This window comes from Ursus arctos, unplaced genomic scaffold (assembly GCF_023065955.2).
Source record: "Ursus arctos isolate Adak ecotype North America unplaced genomic scaffold, UrsArc2.0 scaffold_7, whole genome shotgun sequence".
Classification (NCBI taxonomy): Eukaryota; Metazoa; Chordata; class Mammalia; order Carnivora; family Ursidae; genus Ursus; species Ursus arctos.
In genome coordinates, this window is record NW_026623089.1 from 31,188,545 (window position 1) to 31,205,719 (window position 17,175).

The following is a 17,175-nucleotide window of genomic DNA, read 5'->3' on the forward strand; positions in this document are numbered from 1 at the left end:
GTCTCCCCTTTCGTTCCTCATGACCCCACACAGTTATTCTAGTTATAGGTGTGATTCAGATTTGTTCCGCCTGTTTTCTTTCTCCAAATTTTATTTTCCCTTTTGTCTTTTAAGCCTGAAGCCTAAGGTAGCTTTTCATCTCTATGATGTTCTGAGCAAAAACATCATGAAAATGATGAAACCAAGGAGGCTCCCCAAGCCTGCCACATACCAGGCATGGAAGTGGAGGAAAACTGCTTATCCTAACTCATCCGAATCACCTAACTTACTTTTTAGATGCAAGCTCAAGAGCTTGCTCTCTAGTCAGGGTCCTGCCCACAGTGAAGTGGCAGACACGAGCAGTCTGGAAATGCAAGACAGTCAGATGGAAGCTGGGGATTGGCTTCTCAAGGCTTGTGTTGTTAAGGATGGATTTGAAAGTGGTGTATTTAGGTTTCTTCAAGGGAGCGCTTTGGCCTGAGAAAGAAGAGAATTTAAAATAACTGCAAGTAGAGAAAGGAAAGCAAAGGAAGAGCTTAGCTTGTCTCTTAAACCACCACCCTCTTCTTCAGTAATCACACTGATTTGCCACACTTCTTAATCTAGGTGGGTAAGGACTTAATCAGGCGTCCAGGACTGGGTTTTCTCCCTTTGGCTGAATTCATTAAATAAATAATTGTGTAAAAAAAAAAAACTTACCTGGGAAATAAACTATACAGCCAGTGATATTGAGTTTGCGGAGATGGGTATATCATGCCGATTCAAAATGCTGGCCCCCTTCTTGGGGACAGATTGTGTCTGTCATTCATCGGAGAGATTAGTAGTGAGAGAGGAAGGAAAAAATGAGGACAGCCAAGCTGGGGAATGAATGATTAGAGGTAAGGAGATTTCAGTCAGTGGTGACCTTGGATTTAGGAGCAAGGCCTGGCTCATTCAAAGGAGTAGGTTTAAAGGTATGCTGTGCAATAAAAAAATAAAAAAAAATAAAAAAAAATAAATAAAAGTATGCTGTGCATTCTTCTTGGATTAATGTGTTTGCTTTTTTTTTCTTTTTTTTTTTTAATGTTTTACCTTTCTTCCTAGAGAGCAGAGATTATCCATCATCTGGCTGATCTTTTGACGGACCAACGTGATGAGATCCTGTTAGCCAACAAAAAAGACTTGGAGGAGGCAGAGGGTAAAGACCAAGTGATTCAGAGTCAATGTTATGGAGGATTTCATTTTGGTTTTTGTTCTTTGTTTTACTAATAATTCTTATCTCATAGTCTGCCTAAAGACAAGATTGTTATAGAGAAATTACATATCATACATCATTTTTATTAAGAGATACTTTCTAGCATTCATTGGGCTTTTTCAAATTATACATACCATCTCAAGCTCCAAAGGGCTTTTTCTGTACCCACAGGTCATGAGCCATGGATGCTATGGCAGTTTCAGGACAAAAAAGAAAAAGATTGAGGACCCCATCATTTTAGACATTTCACTAATAGCAGCTAACACTTACTGAGGACTTTCCATGTTGCCAGGCATTGTGCTAAAGGCTTTACAGACAGGATATCATTTTATCTGTAAGCATGGTACCTTCGAGTTAGTTACTGTTTATTATCCCTATTTTATAGAGGAGGAAACTGAAGCACAAACAAGTTGTCATATGCCTAAAAACCATATGGCCAGTGATAGATCCAGGATTCAAACCCATATGGACTGTGCATATAAAATAGTTGTGGAAGTAGTTTGTGGGTTCTATGATGAAAGATAGTGTATCTCGTAGTTAATTAATCAGTTTGTAGTCTGCCCAGAGCTAGCAACAGATGCCATCCACAAATGCCCTGAGATGCAGATGGTAGAGTGAGTGATATGTCCGAACTCACATTGCAGACAGCTAAATATATAGAGAGTCAAGTCAGCCCTCAGTCTTTCTATCCTTCCTAATTCTCTATCTCCACCCTAAAAAATGGGGGGTGATTTTATGGGGTTTTAAATTTCCTTTTCTCTTGAATAAATGTGTCTTGAATTAAACATCCAGATTAGTGGTGTTCCCTTCAAAGAAACCTTGCAAGGCTCATCAACATTACTTTGATTTCTTAAAACATTTGGAGCTATTGTGTTAGAACTAACTTCCTTTAGAGGTTACATCTGGTCTTTTAAATTTTTGCAGTATTGGAAAGTCATAAAATAGATTTTTCAGAAATGGAAGAAATCTTGGATGATAATCTTATCCAGTTGTTTAAAAGTAAAAGAATTAAGATCCACTATGGTTAAAGCTTTTGCTCAAGGTCACACAGTTAGTTGGCAGACTTCTGACTTTTGGTCCCAGTTCTGTCTCTCTGGAAATTCATAAAGACACGCAGCAGCTTAAGAAGAAAGTCCTGGGTATACATGAGCATGGTGGTCCCCTTTGACTTGGTAAGCCCATTTCAGGAAATGTATCCTAAGAAACTATTTCAAGAAGAGAGAACCTCTCTGTACGCAAAGATTCTTGGAGCAGGGTTATTTATCACCTTGAAAACTGCAAACAACTTCAGTGTTTAATAACATAGGTCTGGTTAAGTGCATTAAGCTATGTTAACTCAGTGGAGTTTTTAGCAGTAATTACAACAATTTTGGCAACATGGAAAACATACATGCATTGTGAGGTGGAACACTGGAATGTAACATTTAACACACTATGTTTAAAACTTGATGTTAACACATAGGGAGGGATGCCTGGGTGGCTCAGTCAGTTAGGTGTCTGCCTTTGGCTCGGGTCATGATCCCAGGGTCCTGGGATTGAGTCCCACATCGGGCTCCCTGCTCAGCGGGGAGCCTGCTCCCCCCTCTGCCTGCGGCTCCCCCTGCTTGTGGGTGTACACAAGCTCTCTCTCTGATAGATAAATTAATTAATTAATTAATTAATTAAAATCTTTAAGAAAACACATAGGGAAAAGTGAAAAAATGGATTGATGTATCAGTAAAATGATGATTTACCTTTTTTCTTTTTTTTTTTTTTAAGATTTTATTTATTTATTTGACAGAGATAGAGACAGCCAGCGAGAGAGGGAACACAAGCAGGGGGAGTGGGAGAGGAAGAAGCAGGCTCACAGCGAGCCTGATGTGGGGCTCGATCCCACAACGCCGGGATCACGCCCTGAGCCAAAGGCAGACGCTTAACCGCTGTGCCACCAGGCACCCCCCGCTGTGCCACCCAGGCGCCCCTACCTTTTTTCTTAATAGTGTTGGTTCCTCCCCTCCTAAGTAGAAAACTTTTTATTATTTTACCTTGGTGGGTGTGACTATAAAAAAGAAAGGGAAATTTTTCATCATCTCATCTCAACATTAACCATAGTAATGATTTGTGATGTGTTTCCAGGTGATTTTCCTGGTGTGTATGCATGTGTGTTAGGAATATGTGTGTCTTTGTATGTAGAGAGAATCACAGCATGCAAATGGTTGTATTTAAATTTAAAGAAAATGTCATATGTGAAATTATCAGAATTCTATTTAAGTTTTTATTTCAAAAGAAAACATCTTTATTGCTTCTGATTATAAAAATAAGTCATTACAAAAAAATAATGCAGAAAGAGAGATCATCAGCAGACATCTCCATGTGCACATGCATATATGCAAAATTTGATGAATAGGATCTTATGCATGCTTTTTTGTGGTTTTGCCTTTTTCACAAACTATATCCTGGACAGCTTTCCCTATCAGTACATATAGATATATTATTTGTAATAACTGCATTGTAGCTCATCGTCTAAATTTTTAAGTTGAATTTGATTCTTTCTATTGTAAAAATGCTGTGACAAGTATCCTCATTACATGCAAGTTTGCTAGTGCAAATGACAGATTTCAGGAGCTGAAGTTGCTGGCACAATGGCTATTGGTGTACGTGCTTTTCCATGACAAACTATCCTGCCAAAAGCCCCCTAAAGAAGCTGTATAAGTGGCATGTCACTGTCTTCTCAAGACCCCCTAAGTTCGTGTCTGTTCCTAACACAGTGCAGTGTGTTCAGTAAAGCAGCTGCAGCCTGCCCAGAGCTGCTCCTTTATCTTGTGCTCTTCACACCTCTTAGGGAGACTCGCAGCTCCCCTGCTGAAACGCCTGAGCCTCTCCACATCCAAATTGAATAGCCTGGCCATTGGTCTGCGACAAATTGCAGCCTCCTCACAGGATAGCGTGGGGCGTGTTCTGCGCCGAACCCGAATTGCCAAAAATTTGGAACTAGAACAAGTGACTGTCCCAATTGGAGTCCTGCTGGTCATCTTTGAGTCCCGCCCTGACTGTCTGCCTCAGGTATGTGCCTGTCATTGGGGTAGGGGAAGAATGTATTTTCAGGACTGGAAATAAGTCTCCCATGGATAGTTTTCTTTTTTGTCTTTTTTTTGGTGAGAAAATCTTACCTTTTTTTCTCCCCCAAAGATAATTTTTGCGACTTTTCAGGTTTTAAAGTAATTTATGTTACTGATTCTTCCAGCCATTCTAAAGTAGGTATTCATATGTACATTTTACAGTTGAAGAAACTGAAGCTTATAGAAGTTACTATTCCTGTCACTTGTAAAGCGTGGAGCTGTAACCTGAGCCCAGATGAAACTTCATGGCACAATGCAGAAGCACATTTCTGTGTCTTAGCTCACTGGGGTACTTTGTTCCCTGACCACTTCTAGCTTCCTGCAAGATCATTCATCTACTACCTGGTTTTGCCCATGTGAAAAAGACCCCTTTATTGTTAGTGTCACAGATGGTCTCCTGTAGGTAAATCTCTCAGGAAAAAGAACTTTCAGTAGTTCATGGGAACTAAAATGCAACCCACTTTAAGGAAATGGACATATCACTGTCTAATGTTGAGAAACTATGTGTTAAAAGATTCTTCTAAGCAGCCATGCCTTGATTTATAAGGTGGCATTAGAGGGTTGCCCCACTGGTTACCCACTCTCCCAGAAATCTGGGACCATTTTCCCACCATTCTGACCAGTAGGATGATACCGGCTCTTTCTTTGCACTAGCCTCAAAGTCTCAAAGAGAAGTTCTACTTAAAAACAACAAACAAAAAACCAGCACCTCTTTACTATAGGGCATAGAGTGTACATGGGAGTCTGACATGCTTTGTGGTAAATACTTCCTGACATGACCTAAAACCAGCTTGTTCATCAAGGACTCCCATTCCATCAGGGTCTGTCCTCAGGCCCTGGCTGGTGCTGGCACACTGCCCCCTTTGGCCACACACCTGTTTGCAGAGATACTCCAGTGAAAACTGTAGAACCCTAATCTGCTAGTAGGAATGGGTCCATGACATTTCTCTGCTACTTTTCTCCTATACTTGCTGATACTTCACATGGAGAAAGATTTCTTCTTTAGCCAACTACCGCTGAGGTTCCTCCCCTGGCATCTTATCTCTGGATGGCATCACAGAATCCATGTAATCTAAAAGTTGTATGCAGTCCGGTGTACTAGTGCATTTATGTAGAGAAGGTTTACATTAATTTTATAAGGGGTCCATTAGCAACAAGAACAAAAAGGGATTAAGAACTACTAATCAAAATTAACATGTTCAGGCAAGGTTTTTAGTTACGTTTCTTTTATTACATTATAAAAATGGGAAGATTTTCATTCATCCCAAAAACATTCAAAAAGTTAAGCTTCAGGCCTTGGATGATCAGGTCCATGTCACTAGCTCTTTGCTCTAAGAGGATAACCCTTCTTCTGGGTGGCCTGCTTTTCACTGAGTATCTCTGCAAACAGGTGTGTGGCCAAAGGGAGCAGTGTGCCAGCACCAGCCAGGACCTGAGGACAGACCCCAATGGTATGGGAGTCCTTGATGAACAAACTGGTTTTAGGTCATGTCAGAAAGTATTCACCACAAAGCATGTCAGACTCCCATGCTCACCCTGTGCTCCCTGCTTGAGCTCCTTTGCCAACAGCCTCTGCCACAGCTTGTCCAGGGACTGGTAGGAGCTCTAGTCTTCTCCAGGTTCTCAGCACCAGGCATTTAGAACTCTCAGAACAGTTACAGGGCCAGAGTAGGAAGTGGCTGGAGATGCCCCCCAGCCTCAGCCAAAGGCAGCTGAGCTGGCTATCTTCCACCATGGCCAAAGTGGGGAGAGAGCCATGTGACGCTGGCCACTTAGGTTACTTTGCTAATGATGCTGAGCAAGCCATATAGTTTAGTTCCTGAGATCGGGTGCTTTGGCTCTGGAGTCAAGGCTGCTAGCCCTGTCAGTTATAAGCTACGTGTCTTTGGCAAGTCTCTGGGCTTCAGGGTCTTATTTGTAAAGCAGGGAATAAAACAAGTATTTAATCCACTGGGATGTTGTGAATATTAAACAGATGAGGCTTCATAAAGTGATTAGCACAGTGCTTGGCACAGGAGGAGTGCTCACTCAGTGAGTGCTAATTGTTCTAATTATTGCTTTTTCCCTTTGGCTCACTGTTCCCCTCTTTGATCTGCAGGTGGCAGCCTTGGCTATTGCGAGTGGCAATGGCTTGTTACTCAAAGGAGGGAAGGAGGCCACACACAGCAATCGGATTCTTCACCTTTTGGCCCAAGAGGCCCTCTCAATCCATGGAGTCAAAGAGGCCATACAGCTGGTAGGTCCTTGGGAATGAGCCACATCAGGGCCAGAATGCCAGGTCGGGTGTTTGGGTGTTTGAAGCAAAGCTTATGTCACCTAAGGCCAAGCCATTTGTACAGGCAAGCTTGACTGGAAGAATGGCAGGTCCTGTGCACCTGCTCACACTGGATGATGCCAGAGGCTTTCTTGGCCCATATGGGTCTTCAGTGGCTTGGGAAGGCCACACTCATATAGCTGTGTCCTGGCACTATGATTTATAAGAATGTCTGTTAGTCCTTCATTCTTGGGGCACACTCCCCTAGAGTATGAGGTCAGGGTTCTGCTCACTAGCAGAGTGATTTAGAGCAGGTCAGATGAAACACATTTTATGAAGCCATCATGCACCATATGAATATGAGGTCATGCTATTATCACTATTGTTGTTATGCTCATTATTTTAACCATCATTTCACTCTCCTCAACCAGCAAGCGGAGTCATTGAACTAGACTGTAATAGCCAGAGTTTACTGAGCACCTGCTGTAGGCAAGACAGCCTCCATCTGTTGCCTCATTCAGTCTTCACAACAACCATAATGGGAAGATACCATCAGTATTAGGGAAAAAACAGGCTCAGTGCTAAAAGTTACTCACCTAAAAACACACAGTCTGTGGTAGAGTTTAGATTTGAACCTCGGCTGACTCCAGATCCTTCTTTCTCCGTGGAAGCCCACTTAACTCCAACATTCCAGGATTCTGCTGGCTGCTGGGACAGTCTATAAATCTGCTGCATTACATGCTCACTGACAAGAATTGGGTTTTTTCTTATGGCAACAAAGAAAGTGGAAAGGGCACAGATTTTAGGGCCTCAAATCCCAGCTCTACCACATCCTAGCTTAACTAGACAGGTTTCCTCCCAGCCCTCTCCCTACTGCCTACAAGTCTCATGTGAACAACTCGATGACTTTCCATGTATCCACATACACACATACATAACCACCAGCCGTATCCAGCTGTAGAATGTTTGCAGCACCCCAGAAGGTTCTTGTGCCCTTCCTGATCACTATGCCCCCTCATAGCCACTTCTTTATTTCCTTCACATTCAATCTGTTTTGCTTATTCTTGAACTTCATTATAAATGGAATCATACAAAATACACTCTTATATTTTTTAAATTTTATTTATTTGACAGAAAGCGAGTGTGCAGGGGGGAGGGGCAGAGGAAAAGGGAGAAGTGGGCTCCCTGCTTGATCCCTAAGATTATGCAGGGGCTCGATCCCTGAGATTATGACCTGAGCTGAAGGCAGATGCTTAACCGACTGAGCCACCCATGCGCCCCCACTCTTTTGTGTTGTATTTCTTTCGTTCATCTTTATGTCTGTGAGGGTCATCCACAGTGTTACTTACCTCCAGCCATTGTCTTCTCTTTTTTATCACCATGTCATGTTCTGTTTACATGTATATGCTACAGTTTCTCCTTTCTTCCGTTGGCCACCTTTTGGTTTGTTTCCAGTTTTGGGCTTCACAGAATAAAGTTGCTATGAACATTCTCGTACATATGTATTTGTGTTTCTGTTAAATAACATGACCATATGGGTGAAATTAAAAAATCAAGAGGAGGGAAAAAGGCCATAACCTCAGTGTCCTGACACAAGTGCTTCATCCCAGGGTAGAGCTGCTCAGCAGCACTGGTGGGTGCTGCTACTTTGTATTTCATGAGGTCAGATGTCATTTTGTTTTTACTCTGTACCTCTTCAGGTGAATACCAGAGAAGAAGTGGAAGATCTTTGTCGCCTGGACAAAATGATAGATCTGATCATTCCACGGGGCTCTTCCCAGCTGGTCAGAGATATCCAGAAAGCTGCTAAGGGAATCCCGGTGATGGGGCACAGTGAGGGGATCTGCCACATGTATGTGGATTCAGAGGCCAGCGTCGATAAAGTCACCAGACTGGGTGAGCCAGATGGGGCCCCTGCTGTACGCAGGCAAGACACTTCTCAGATCCTCTGTGGCTCCACAGCGTGTTACTAGAAACAGTTCTTTGTCTTCCTTCTTTCAGTCCGAGACTCTAAATGTGAATACCCAGCTGCCTGTAATGCTTTGGAGACTCTGTTAATCCACAGAGATCTGCTGAGAACACCATTATTTGACCAGATCATTGACATGCTGAGAGTGGAACAGGTATGACAAGTCCCAGGACTCACTCGTCACTTCCTGTCTTCCATTTTGAGATTTAGAAGCCTGTGGGATTAGACCAGGAGCAGCTGCCATACCTTTTAAGGCAATTTAAGAAGCGGTATTTGTGAGCATCTGTTGTGTACAGAGTTCTGTGCTAAGTACACAGAGAGTAAGACACATCCCTGTCTTCTCACAGTCTGGTAAATGGAAGAAACCCATACTCAGATAGCTGTATTACAAAGTGGAATGTGGTAAGTGCTAAAAGAGGTCAAAGATAAGACAGATCACGTGGCAGTTCTGTTTCTGGAAACCTTTTATTCAGGCAGCAGAGTTCAAAGGTTGTTTCTGAACACACATTCCTGTTTGGATTTGATTTTTTTTTTTTTTAAGATTTTATTTATTTATTTGACAGAGAGACAGTGAGAGAGGGAACACAAGCAGGGAGAGTGGGAGAGGGAGAAGCAGGCTTCCCTCTGAGCAGGGAACCCGATGGAGGGCTTGATCCCAGGACCCTGGGATCATGACCTGAGCCGAAGGCAGACACGCTTAATGACTCAGCCATCCAGGCGCCCCTGGATTTGATTTGAAAAGATTGTGCAGAAATGTTTTCAAAGCAGAGATTTATATGTGTCCACCCCTCCACCAGTGTCTTCAATTACCAGTATTAATGTACTTCATACAGTGATATTTGGGAGTCAACAATTTGCATAATGTTCTCTTTGGATTATTTTATTACCATTTCATTGAGGTTGTAAAAACCAGTGCTGTTAAGTTTCAGACAAATGTATGTTCCATCTTAAATTACTAATTGCCAAAAAAAAAGATGCTCTCCAGGCAAAAATGGACAATCTTAAGTTTTCTGGCAGAACACATTGTAAGCTTTAATATCTGATGTCATGGCCCCCTTTCATAATTACATAAACAAGCACAGCATTTAGAGAAAGTGGCTGCTGGCATTGGTTGCTTTGACCCCAAGTGTGTGTCTTTTCCATTTCATCCTTTAGCTGTAAAGGAAGGCTCCAGTCAGCTTATAAATGGGTGGGTAGTGAGAACCTGAAAGCATTGTTTCAAAATGAAAAGGCACCCCACAAATTAAAATGGAGTTAGATCACATGATCACTCATGTTTGGGGCCTTCCTTGACATTATTGGCCTGTTTGATGGGCCACCTATGCATGCCAAACACCACACTGGACTGGACTAGACAGGAGGAAAATTTTCCTCTAGCCGGGAATAAACCTCCCAGTCCTGATTCAGACAAACCCATGATATCCTTGCTCATTTTTAAGATTGCCTTGAAATTCTCTAAATTAAAATCAATCAATATGTATACTTCATGTAATACCTTTGTGTTGCAGGAAGTAAACCAGCAGGGTGACTTGCCCAGAGCTAGGGCTCAGGGATGGGTTTCTTATCCCTGAGGAACATGGTTGGACCCCAGGCCTGGAGGAAGCGGGTCCCAGGTAAAAGGGCCTCGGGAACGACAAGAACAGGATAAACACCGCTTGTTGTAACTTGAGTGAAAGCAAGACCTTGGTCCCAAAGAATCAAGGCATGAACGCTGCCCTGGAGAGGTGTCAGAGAATGAAGCCTAGGTGGGATCAGACTTGTGAGGGGGGCCCTCAGTGACCAGCCCCCGATTCTTTAATTCCTCCAGCCAAGAGCACGATTAGCCCCAGAGTCTGTTGCTGAGCTGAACCTAGAGGTGGGGCCTGACTGACAAAAGTTGGAAGTCTGACAGGTAACAACAGTTTGAGGTGGCTACCAACTAAATACTCTTTTCCTCTGAAGCACACCTAGGACTTCTGTGGAGGGAAGGGAGTAGAAATGTATACGAGTCATCTCCCCCTTTCCATGTGAGTCCATGTCTGGGTCCCATATGCAGGGGACAGGATTTTTGTAGTCAAGTGTTTGTTTCAGTAAGATGCCAGCAGTCAAGGGCTTATGTCGATAGCCTGTTAAATGCCTTGCACATTCTTAACATTCAAAGGCTTCCTGCTTAAATCCCTGCTCCAGTTTTACTGAGGGCCCCTTGCTGGCAAGTGGCCAGTTGGCATTTTCAAAAGCAGAGCATCCTGGAGGGTGTTGGGCTGCTTCTAAAAGTGAGACAGGGTTGGTTTAACCGTCTGCCCCAGCAGCCACAGGCTCCGTGCCTTCAGGCTCATCCGGCTGTTTGGTCCTAGCGGAAGAAGTGCGAGCTGGCTTCCTGCTGCTGTGTTTATGTTTTCACCCCTCGACTTCCTCTGTTCCAGGTGAAAATTCACGCAGGCCCCAAGTTCGCCTCCTACCTGACCTTCAGCCCCTCTGAAGTAAAGTCCCTCCGAACGGAGTATGGGGACCTGGAATTGTGCATTGAAGTGGTGGACAGCATCCAGGAGGCCATCGACCACATCCACAAGTACGGCAGCTCGCATACAGATGTCATCGTCACGGAGAATGGTCAGTGCGCACATACACACATGCCTCAGGCGTACGGTGCCTGCTTTTTCCGCCTTGGTCTCCATGGGGTCCTGCTCCTCTCAGCCCCTCTGGCTGCAGGAAAACATAGTCCGAATAGACTAACGATAATGCATGGCATCGGTTGTATTTGTGGGTTTGATGAGTGCTCTCCCATCTGCTGCCTCGTATTGTTACAGCGGCCCCGGGGGAGGGGGCAGGGAAGAGATGGTTAGCTATACTCTGGAGATGACTCACTCTGTGTCACAGGGATTACCATATAATCCAGACAGCAGTCTCTCCAGGCTACTGGAATAAGCCCGTTTACAGCTGAGGAAACCCAGGCTCAGGAGGTTGAGGGCAGAAGCAGCTCTCCACACACATTCATTCGTTGCACAGATATGTACCAAGAGACTGCCGAGGTGTCAGGCACTGGAGGCCCAGCAGGAAAGGCAGCCAGTAGGTCCCCTCAAGGGATCTACAGTCGGTTTATTGGGGAGTCCCAACACCACTAATAATAATAGCTGATGTGTTTATGGAGAACTTACATGTGCTGGGCTCTGGGGTAAGTGCTCTATGGATGTCAAGTCCTTTTATCCTCCATACAACCCTGTGAGCTAGATAAAATTGTCAGTCCCCAATTCGCTCAGGTACAGAGAGGTTCAGAAACCTGCCCAAGTTCACCCAGCTAGTGGGCATGGAATTGGAATTCAGACTTGGGCATTCTGGTTCCGGAGCCTTATAAAGAGATAGTATAGTCAGGCCATTGCAGCATTAAGGGTATGTTTACAGGGGGAGATCTGGATTCCAACCCAGTCTTTCCCAGACAACTACTCTTTTCATAACAGGGACTGATGAAGCTAGTTAGCCTTCTTTCTCTTCAGATTTTCACAAGTCTGCATGTTTAATGTGGAGAAGCTCTTCAGGGGCCTGGGCCAAGGCCTGATCAGTCCCAAGTGTGTGACTAGAAGGAGGGATATTTTCCATGGGTCACCCTAACTCGGTGTCTTCTGTTTATGCTGCAGAGAAAACAGCAGAGTTCTTTCTCCAGCACGTAGATAGTGCCTGTGTGTTCTGGAATGCCAGCACTCGTTTCTCTGATGGCTACCGCTTTGGACTGGGTAAGAAAGATTCTGGTCAGGAGAAAAAGAGGTCCCTTTGTGAATCACTGTGTGGTCCAAGGAGCATGGTGAGGGTGGAGGAGACTCCTGTCCTTTAAAGTCACATGCTTGATTAAGATAAAAGAGAAGAATTGTGGGAGGGTGGTTGATGAGAGAATCCTCAGAGCAACCATGGGCCGGGAGAAGTCCTGTGCCCTAAGCATTTTGTGTATGAAGAAGGTAGGTACTTGCTTTTCTTTTTCATAGATCTTTGAGATTCAGAGAAGTGAAGTAATTTGCCCAGAGCACCCCCCAGCTGTCTCTCAGACCCACACTTGTACAAATCCAGAGGCTGGGTTGCTCCCACGGTATAGGCAGAGCACAGCATTCCTATGTGCACGGGTCGTGACAGGAGTGCCAAGGTCCCTCGGGAGCTGTTGTAGACTCCTTCAAAGAGACAAAGCCAGGTTGCCTGAAAGGAGGGATTCCCCATGAGGACAGGACAAAAGAAGGCTTTAATACGTATGCTGGGCTTAAATAGGCAGCATCAAAAACAAACAGGTAAGCCCAGAGGTGCAAGGTTTATTTCTAAAGCACACCTTTGAATAAAAAGCTTCAGGAAAGTGCCCTTAAAAAAAAGAAAGGAAGAAAGACCCTCCTTCTCCCCTTCCATCATTAGAAATAAAATCTCCAGGGGCACCTGGCTGGCTCAGGTAGAGCATACAGCTCTCAATCTCAGGGTTATGAGTTCAAGCTCCATGTTGGGTATAGAGATTACTTAAAAATAAAATCTTAAAAAAAAAGAAAGAAAGAAAAATCTCCATTCCCCAGTTTGGAGTTTTTTAAGACAGTCTTTGGTTTTCAGGGGTACCATTATAAAGAGCACCAATAGGCATTTATGACACATCTGAGAATTATTTCAACCACTTAAGACATTTTAATCCCTCTGAACTTTTGAGTAGATCTGCCTAGAAAATAGTTCTCAGTGAATTACTAAAGGTTGTTAAGGAGAATTTTACTCAGTTATTCTTGGTCATTAGACTCTTCACTGATAGTCTACCTGTTTCTGTTCTGTTGGGGTTTTGATTTAATTGTCACATCCCTTGCACTGATTTTTGTCTTCCATGTTGTTGAACAAGAAATAGCAGCGTACTTTTAAGGGCTGAGGTGTGCCTAGCTTTCAAGCAAAAGTCCAGGATGGGGGAAGAGCAAAAGACCACTCCGTTGTCTTTCCATCACGTGCTCAGAGCAAATGCTCTAACGCTGGTTGAGTCAATTCCTATGAAGTGTGTTAATAATAGTGAGAGATGGTGTTTATTGAGCATTTACATATTCCCAGCACTGTGCTGCGTGTATCACATGCATTGTGGGTTCTATTCTTTTCCTCGTTTTCCAGATGAACTGAAGCACGGGAGATGGTTCGGCCACGTGCCCAAAGTCATGTGGTCCCTATGCTGTTTAACCAGAATTAGAATCTGGTGGTCACACTCTCCTTGCCAACCACTACTCCCCAGCACGTCCCCACTCAGGCCTCTGCCCCTGCAGGTCTCTGCCTGCAGCGCTTCTCCGCCTGCCCCTCCGCTGGCTGGCTCCTTGTCATTGTTCAAGGTTCAGAGGAAAGGGCCTTCCTCAGGGAGGCTCTCCCTAACCACTCTACCGGTGTGGTGGCCCCCGGACCCACGCGGTCTGTCCCAGCACCCTTCCCTGCACTCCCATCACCACATGAAATTATTTGCTGAGCTGTTCTTTGACTGCCTTGCCCACAGAAGCATGAGCTCCAAGGAAACACGACCTTGCATCGGTTATTCACCACTGCCTCCCCAGGGCCCAGAGTGGTGCCTCTTACACAGTACATGCTCAGGAAAGTTGACGGACAAGGGAGCCCTGCCTTGTTGTATACCATGCAGAGCACCCAGCCAGATGCAGGAAAACCCCTAACGCCCCGAGTCTAAGCTTAGAGCAAGAGGGAAGGAAAATGAACATGTATTCAATATTTCATGTATTCAGTAACTGTCTAGTGAATGCCTATGTGCTAAGAATTCTGGGGGATACTGAGAACACATCCCATCCCTTCCATTCCGGGACTTAGAGAGTATTTGAGGAGATGAAACCTCAATACTGGACATTGTTGTATACCTCAAAAAAATGCCTGCATGTCAAATTATGATACAGTCTAGACACTAAGCAGGTATCAGAGCCAGCACTCCTAGTAATGTCAAAATGCATTTGGGATAAAAGTGCTGAGGAGAGCCCACACATTGTGTTTCATTAGAAGTAGGGGATTTGTTGTGATTCATAATGACTGGAGGACACTTTGAGGGGACCGTGGAACTCAAGCTGATCTGAGGAGGATGGAGCAGAGTGGGTAGGGTGAGAGGGTGCCACGTGGGGAGACGGAAGAGCTGTGGGTCTGATGGGTGGACAGGAAGCAGGGGCTGGGAAAAGCCACATCCTCATCCATGCTTTTTCTCAGGAGCTGAAGTGGGCATCAGCACATCGAGGATCCACGCGCGGGGACCGGTAGGACTTGAGGGACTGCTCACTACTAAATGGCTGCTGCGAGGGCAGGACCACGTGGTCTCAGATTTCTCAGAGCATGGAAGTTTAAAATACCTTCACGAGAACCTCCCTGTGCCTCAGAGAAACACCAACTGAAAGCATTCCAAGAAGAGCCAGGAAAGATTCAAGAGGTCTTCATAGCTAAGCGTGTCTTAAGAATCTCAGGGGATGAGCCAGGTCTCATCTCCCACTTCCTGGAAGGGTCTGCCTGTTGGAAAGTGCAGCTAGATGCTTCTGGGCTCCATTTGGCTATGGCAGTCTTGGCTAATGTGCATAGTCCATTTCACCCTTCTCTTTTTTAGTTAGAGAATAATCGCTATGAATGGGGACTTTGCTTAATTGCTGCAGTTAGGGACTTTGCTTCACATGGTCCAGTTCCCTTTTTCCCCACAAAAAAAGGCAACGGGAAAATCACAGCCACTTTTACCTTTTTATCGCCTCAATGAGGTAACGTCTCCCCTGATGCTTTAGAGCCCATCGCACTTATGTCTTTCCACATTTCATCTCTTTACACTTACGCTCATCTTCAAAAAGGAAAGGTTTGGAATTTAGAAGAGGGGCAGCTCTTTTTTTTAGCATTCTTATCAGAAACAGTAGCAAAAATGGACTGAATCTTTTCCACTGGGAAGATTGACCTTTTATATTTATTGTGGAGTAAAGATAAAGCAGCATCCCAGATGCTTGTGCCTCTGCGGACCCAGAAGATTCGGCATGATCAGGGATGCAGTTGGAACCTGGAGCTGCGAGTCCCAGGATGAAGTATCTACAGCAATTATGCTTGAAATTTTTATATAAATTATTTTGTCATCCTACCCTTTCTTTTCCTCTAAAACAAAAATTAGGTTATTTTAATACTTTAGATTCTTCCCCCTTTTTGAGAAATAAAGTTCTTATGAAAAGCCTGTGTGCGTGGTTAAAGTCCGCACTCTCACTTGTCCTGGTCCTCTTCATCCTCTGCCCTCCCTGTGGCCTGTACACCCACTTTGACACACTGGCTCCTCTTGGGAAGCTGGTTGGAGAGAGCGTCTGTCTGCTGCATGTGTCCGTGGAGGCCACACAGGCAGATCCCAGGGGATGGACCTGGACTGAGAGAAGAGAGGAAAACAGGAGATTGGGTCCCAGGAGCATACGGACTGAAAACATGGTGATGGAATGAGGTCGGCGGGTATGGACAGCACAAGCGTGCCTCCACTTGGACGGCTGTGCCCCAGCCCCAACATCCTTCGGAAGACCCTTCCTTCCTCCCTCCAGCTCCTGTTTTAGGGTCCCTGGTGCCCAGCAGTCTGCAGTTGAAAGCTTTCTTGTCTCGTGGGGACCCTTCCAAAGAGAGAAGCGCTCACTGACATACCGCTTCTTATCCTCTGAGGATGTTTTATGAGCACACAAATCACGGTGTCATGTGGAACATGTTCTCAGGCCAGCTCCCATCTCTCCCTCTCCAGAACCTTACATGGTCTGGCAAGCCGCCCTGCCGGCCCTTTCCTCGGAATGGGGAATTCTGGCATAGCTTGCCTGAAAAGGCAATGAAGTCCTTCCGGAAACTGTATGGCAAATACCACAATCAGCTCCCAGGCAGACAACAAATACCCCGGAGTCGAAAATAGAAAGTGACCCAAGAAGGCAGGGACCCTTGGGGAAGACTGCACTGAGGAGGCAGGCCTGGATCCAGGCCCTAAAAAAGATGAGTCAGGAGCAGGGAGTGGGCTGAGCATTCATGCAGGGGACTGGCCCAAGCAGAAGTCCAGAGCTGGGGGTGAAATGCAAGTCTGTGGAACAGTGAACACACCAATGCGGGGCAGAAGTTCGTGTGGGTATACAGGAAGGTGTTCCATCCCAGACAGCTGAGAGTGGTAGAATCCCACAGGAGCCACCCTTCTTGGGGCAGGAGATGGGAATGGGGTTTGGGCTGGAAAACACAGCTACAGCTCACTCATCCAACAAGGCCATTTCCCCTATAGCAACCTCAGGCTTAGTACTTTTCTACAGAGGCCATGGGCCAATGGCATTCTTTATTTTTGCACCAAAAGTGAAGAGATCCCCAAAGGAGGGTCAGAAGGCAGCCATTGCCTCATAAGTATCCCCACGCAGGCAGTCTTCAGTACTTACTGGTTTGTCCTGTAGGAAGGGGGCTTTTTATTCTGAAATCCCTCCTGTGGTCCTGCCCTTTTCGTAGCTACCAACTCTGGACAACAGGCTGTTGAACCAGCTAATCCAGAAGCTCCCACCTCCCCCAACAAGGGGGGAAAAGCCCTCTGGGATATGTAAGATAACAAACATTCTTCAAGCCAAGTTTATTTGAGTTTAGGTTTTCTGGTGCAGCCAAAATATGTCAGTGATACAGTACATACATACATTATGGGGCCATTATGAAAGTATTCATATGGGGGCACCTGGGT

The 17,175-nt window shown here is 45.0% G+C and overlaps 1 protein-coding gene across 2 annotated transcripts in view; it reads left to right on the top strand.

The window, feature by feature from the left end:
• Nucleotides 1-15,681, top strand: part of ALDH18A1 (aldehyde dehydrogenase 18 family member A1) — a 39,065-nt gene extending 23,384 nt beyond the window's left edge. For both annotated transcript variants that reach the window (XM_026493736.4, XM_026493737.4), the window contains exons 11-18: nt 1,063-1,156; nt 4,035-4,255; nt 6,410-6,547; nt 8,266-8,461; nt 8,567-8,688; nt 10,937-11,123; nt 12,146-12,241; nt 14,694-15,681. In XM_026493736.4, coding sequence (XP_026349521.1) covers nt 1,063-1,156; nt 4,035-4,255; nt 6,410-6,547; nt 8,266-8,461; nt 8,567-8,688; nt 10,937-11,123; nt 12,146-12,241; nt 14,694-14,875 — 1,236 coding nt within the window. In that variant the 3' untranslated portion in view covers nt 14,876-15,681. The remainder of the gene's footprint in view (nt 1-1,062; nt 1,157-4,034; nt 4,256-6,409; nt 6,548-8,265; nt 8,462-8,566; nt 8,689-10,936; nt 11,124-12,145; nt 12,242-14,693) is intronic.
• Nucleotides 15,682-17,175: the final 1,494 nt, after the last annotated feature.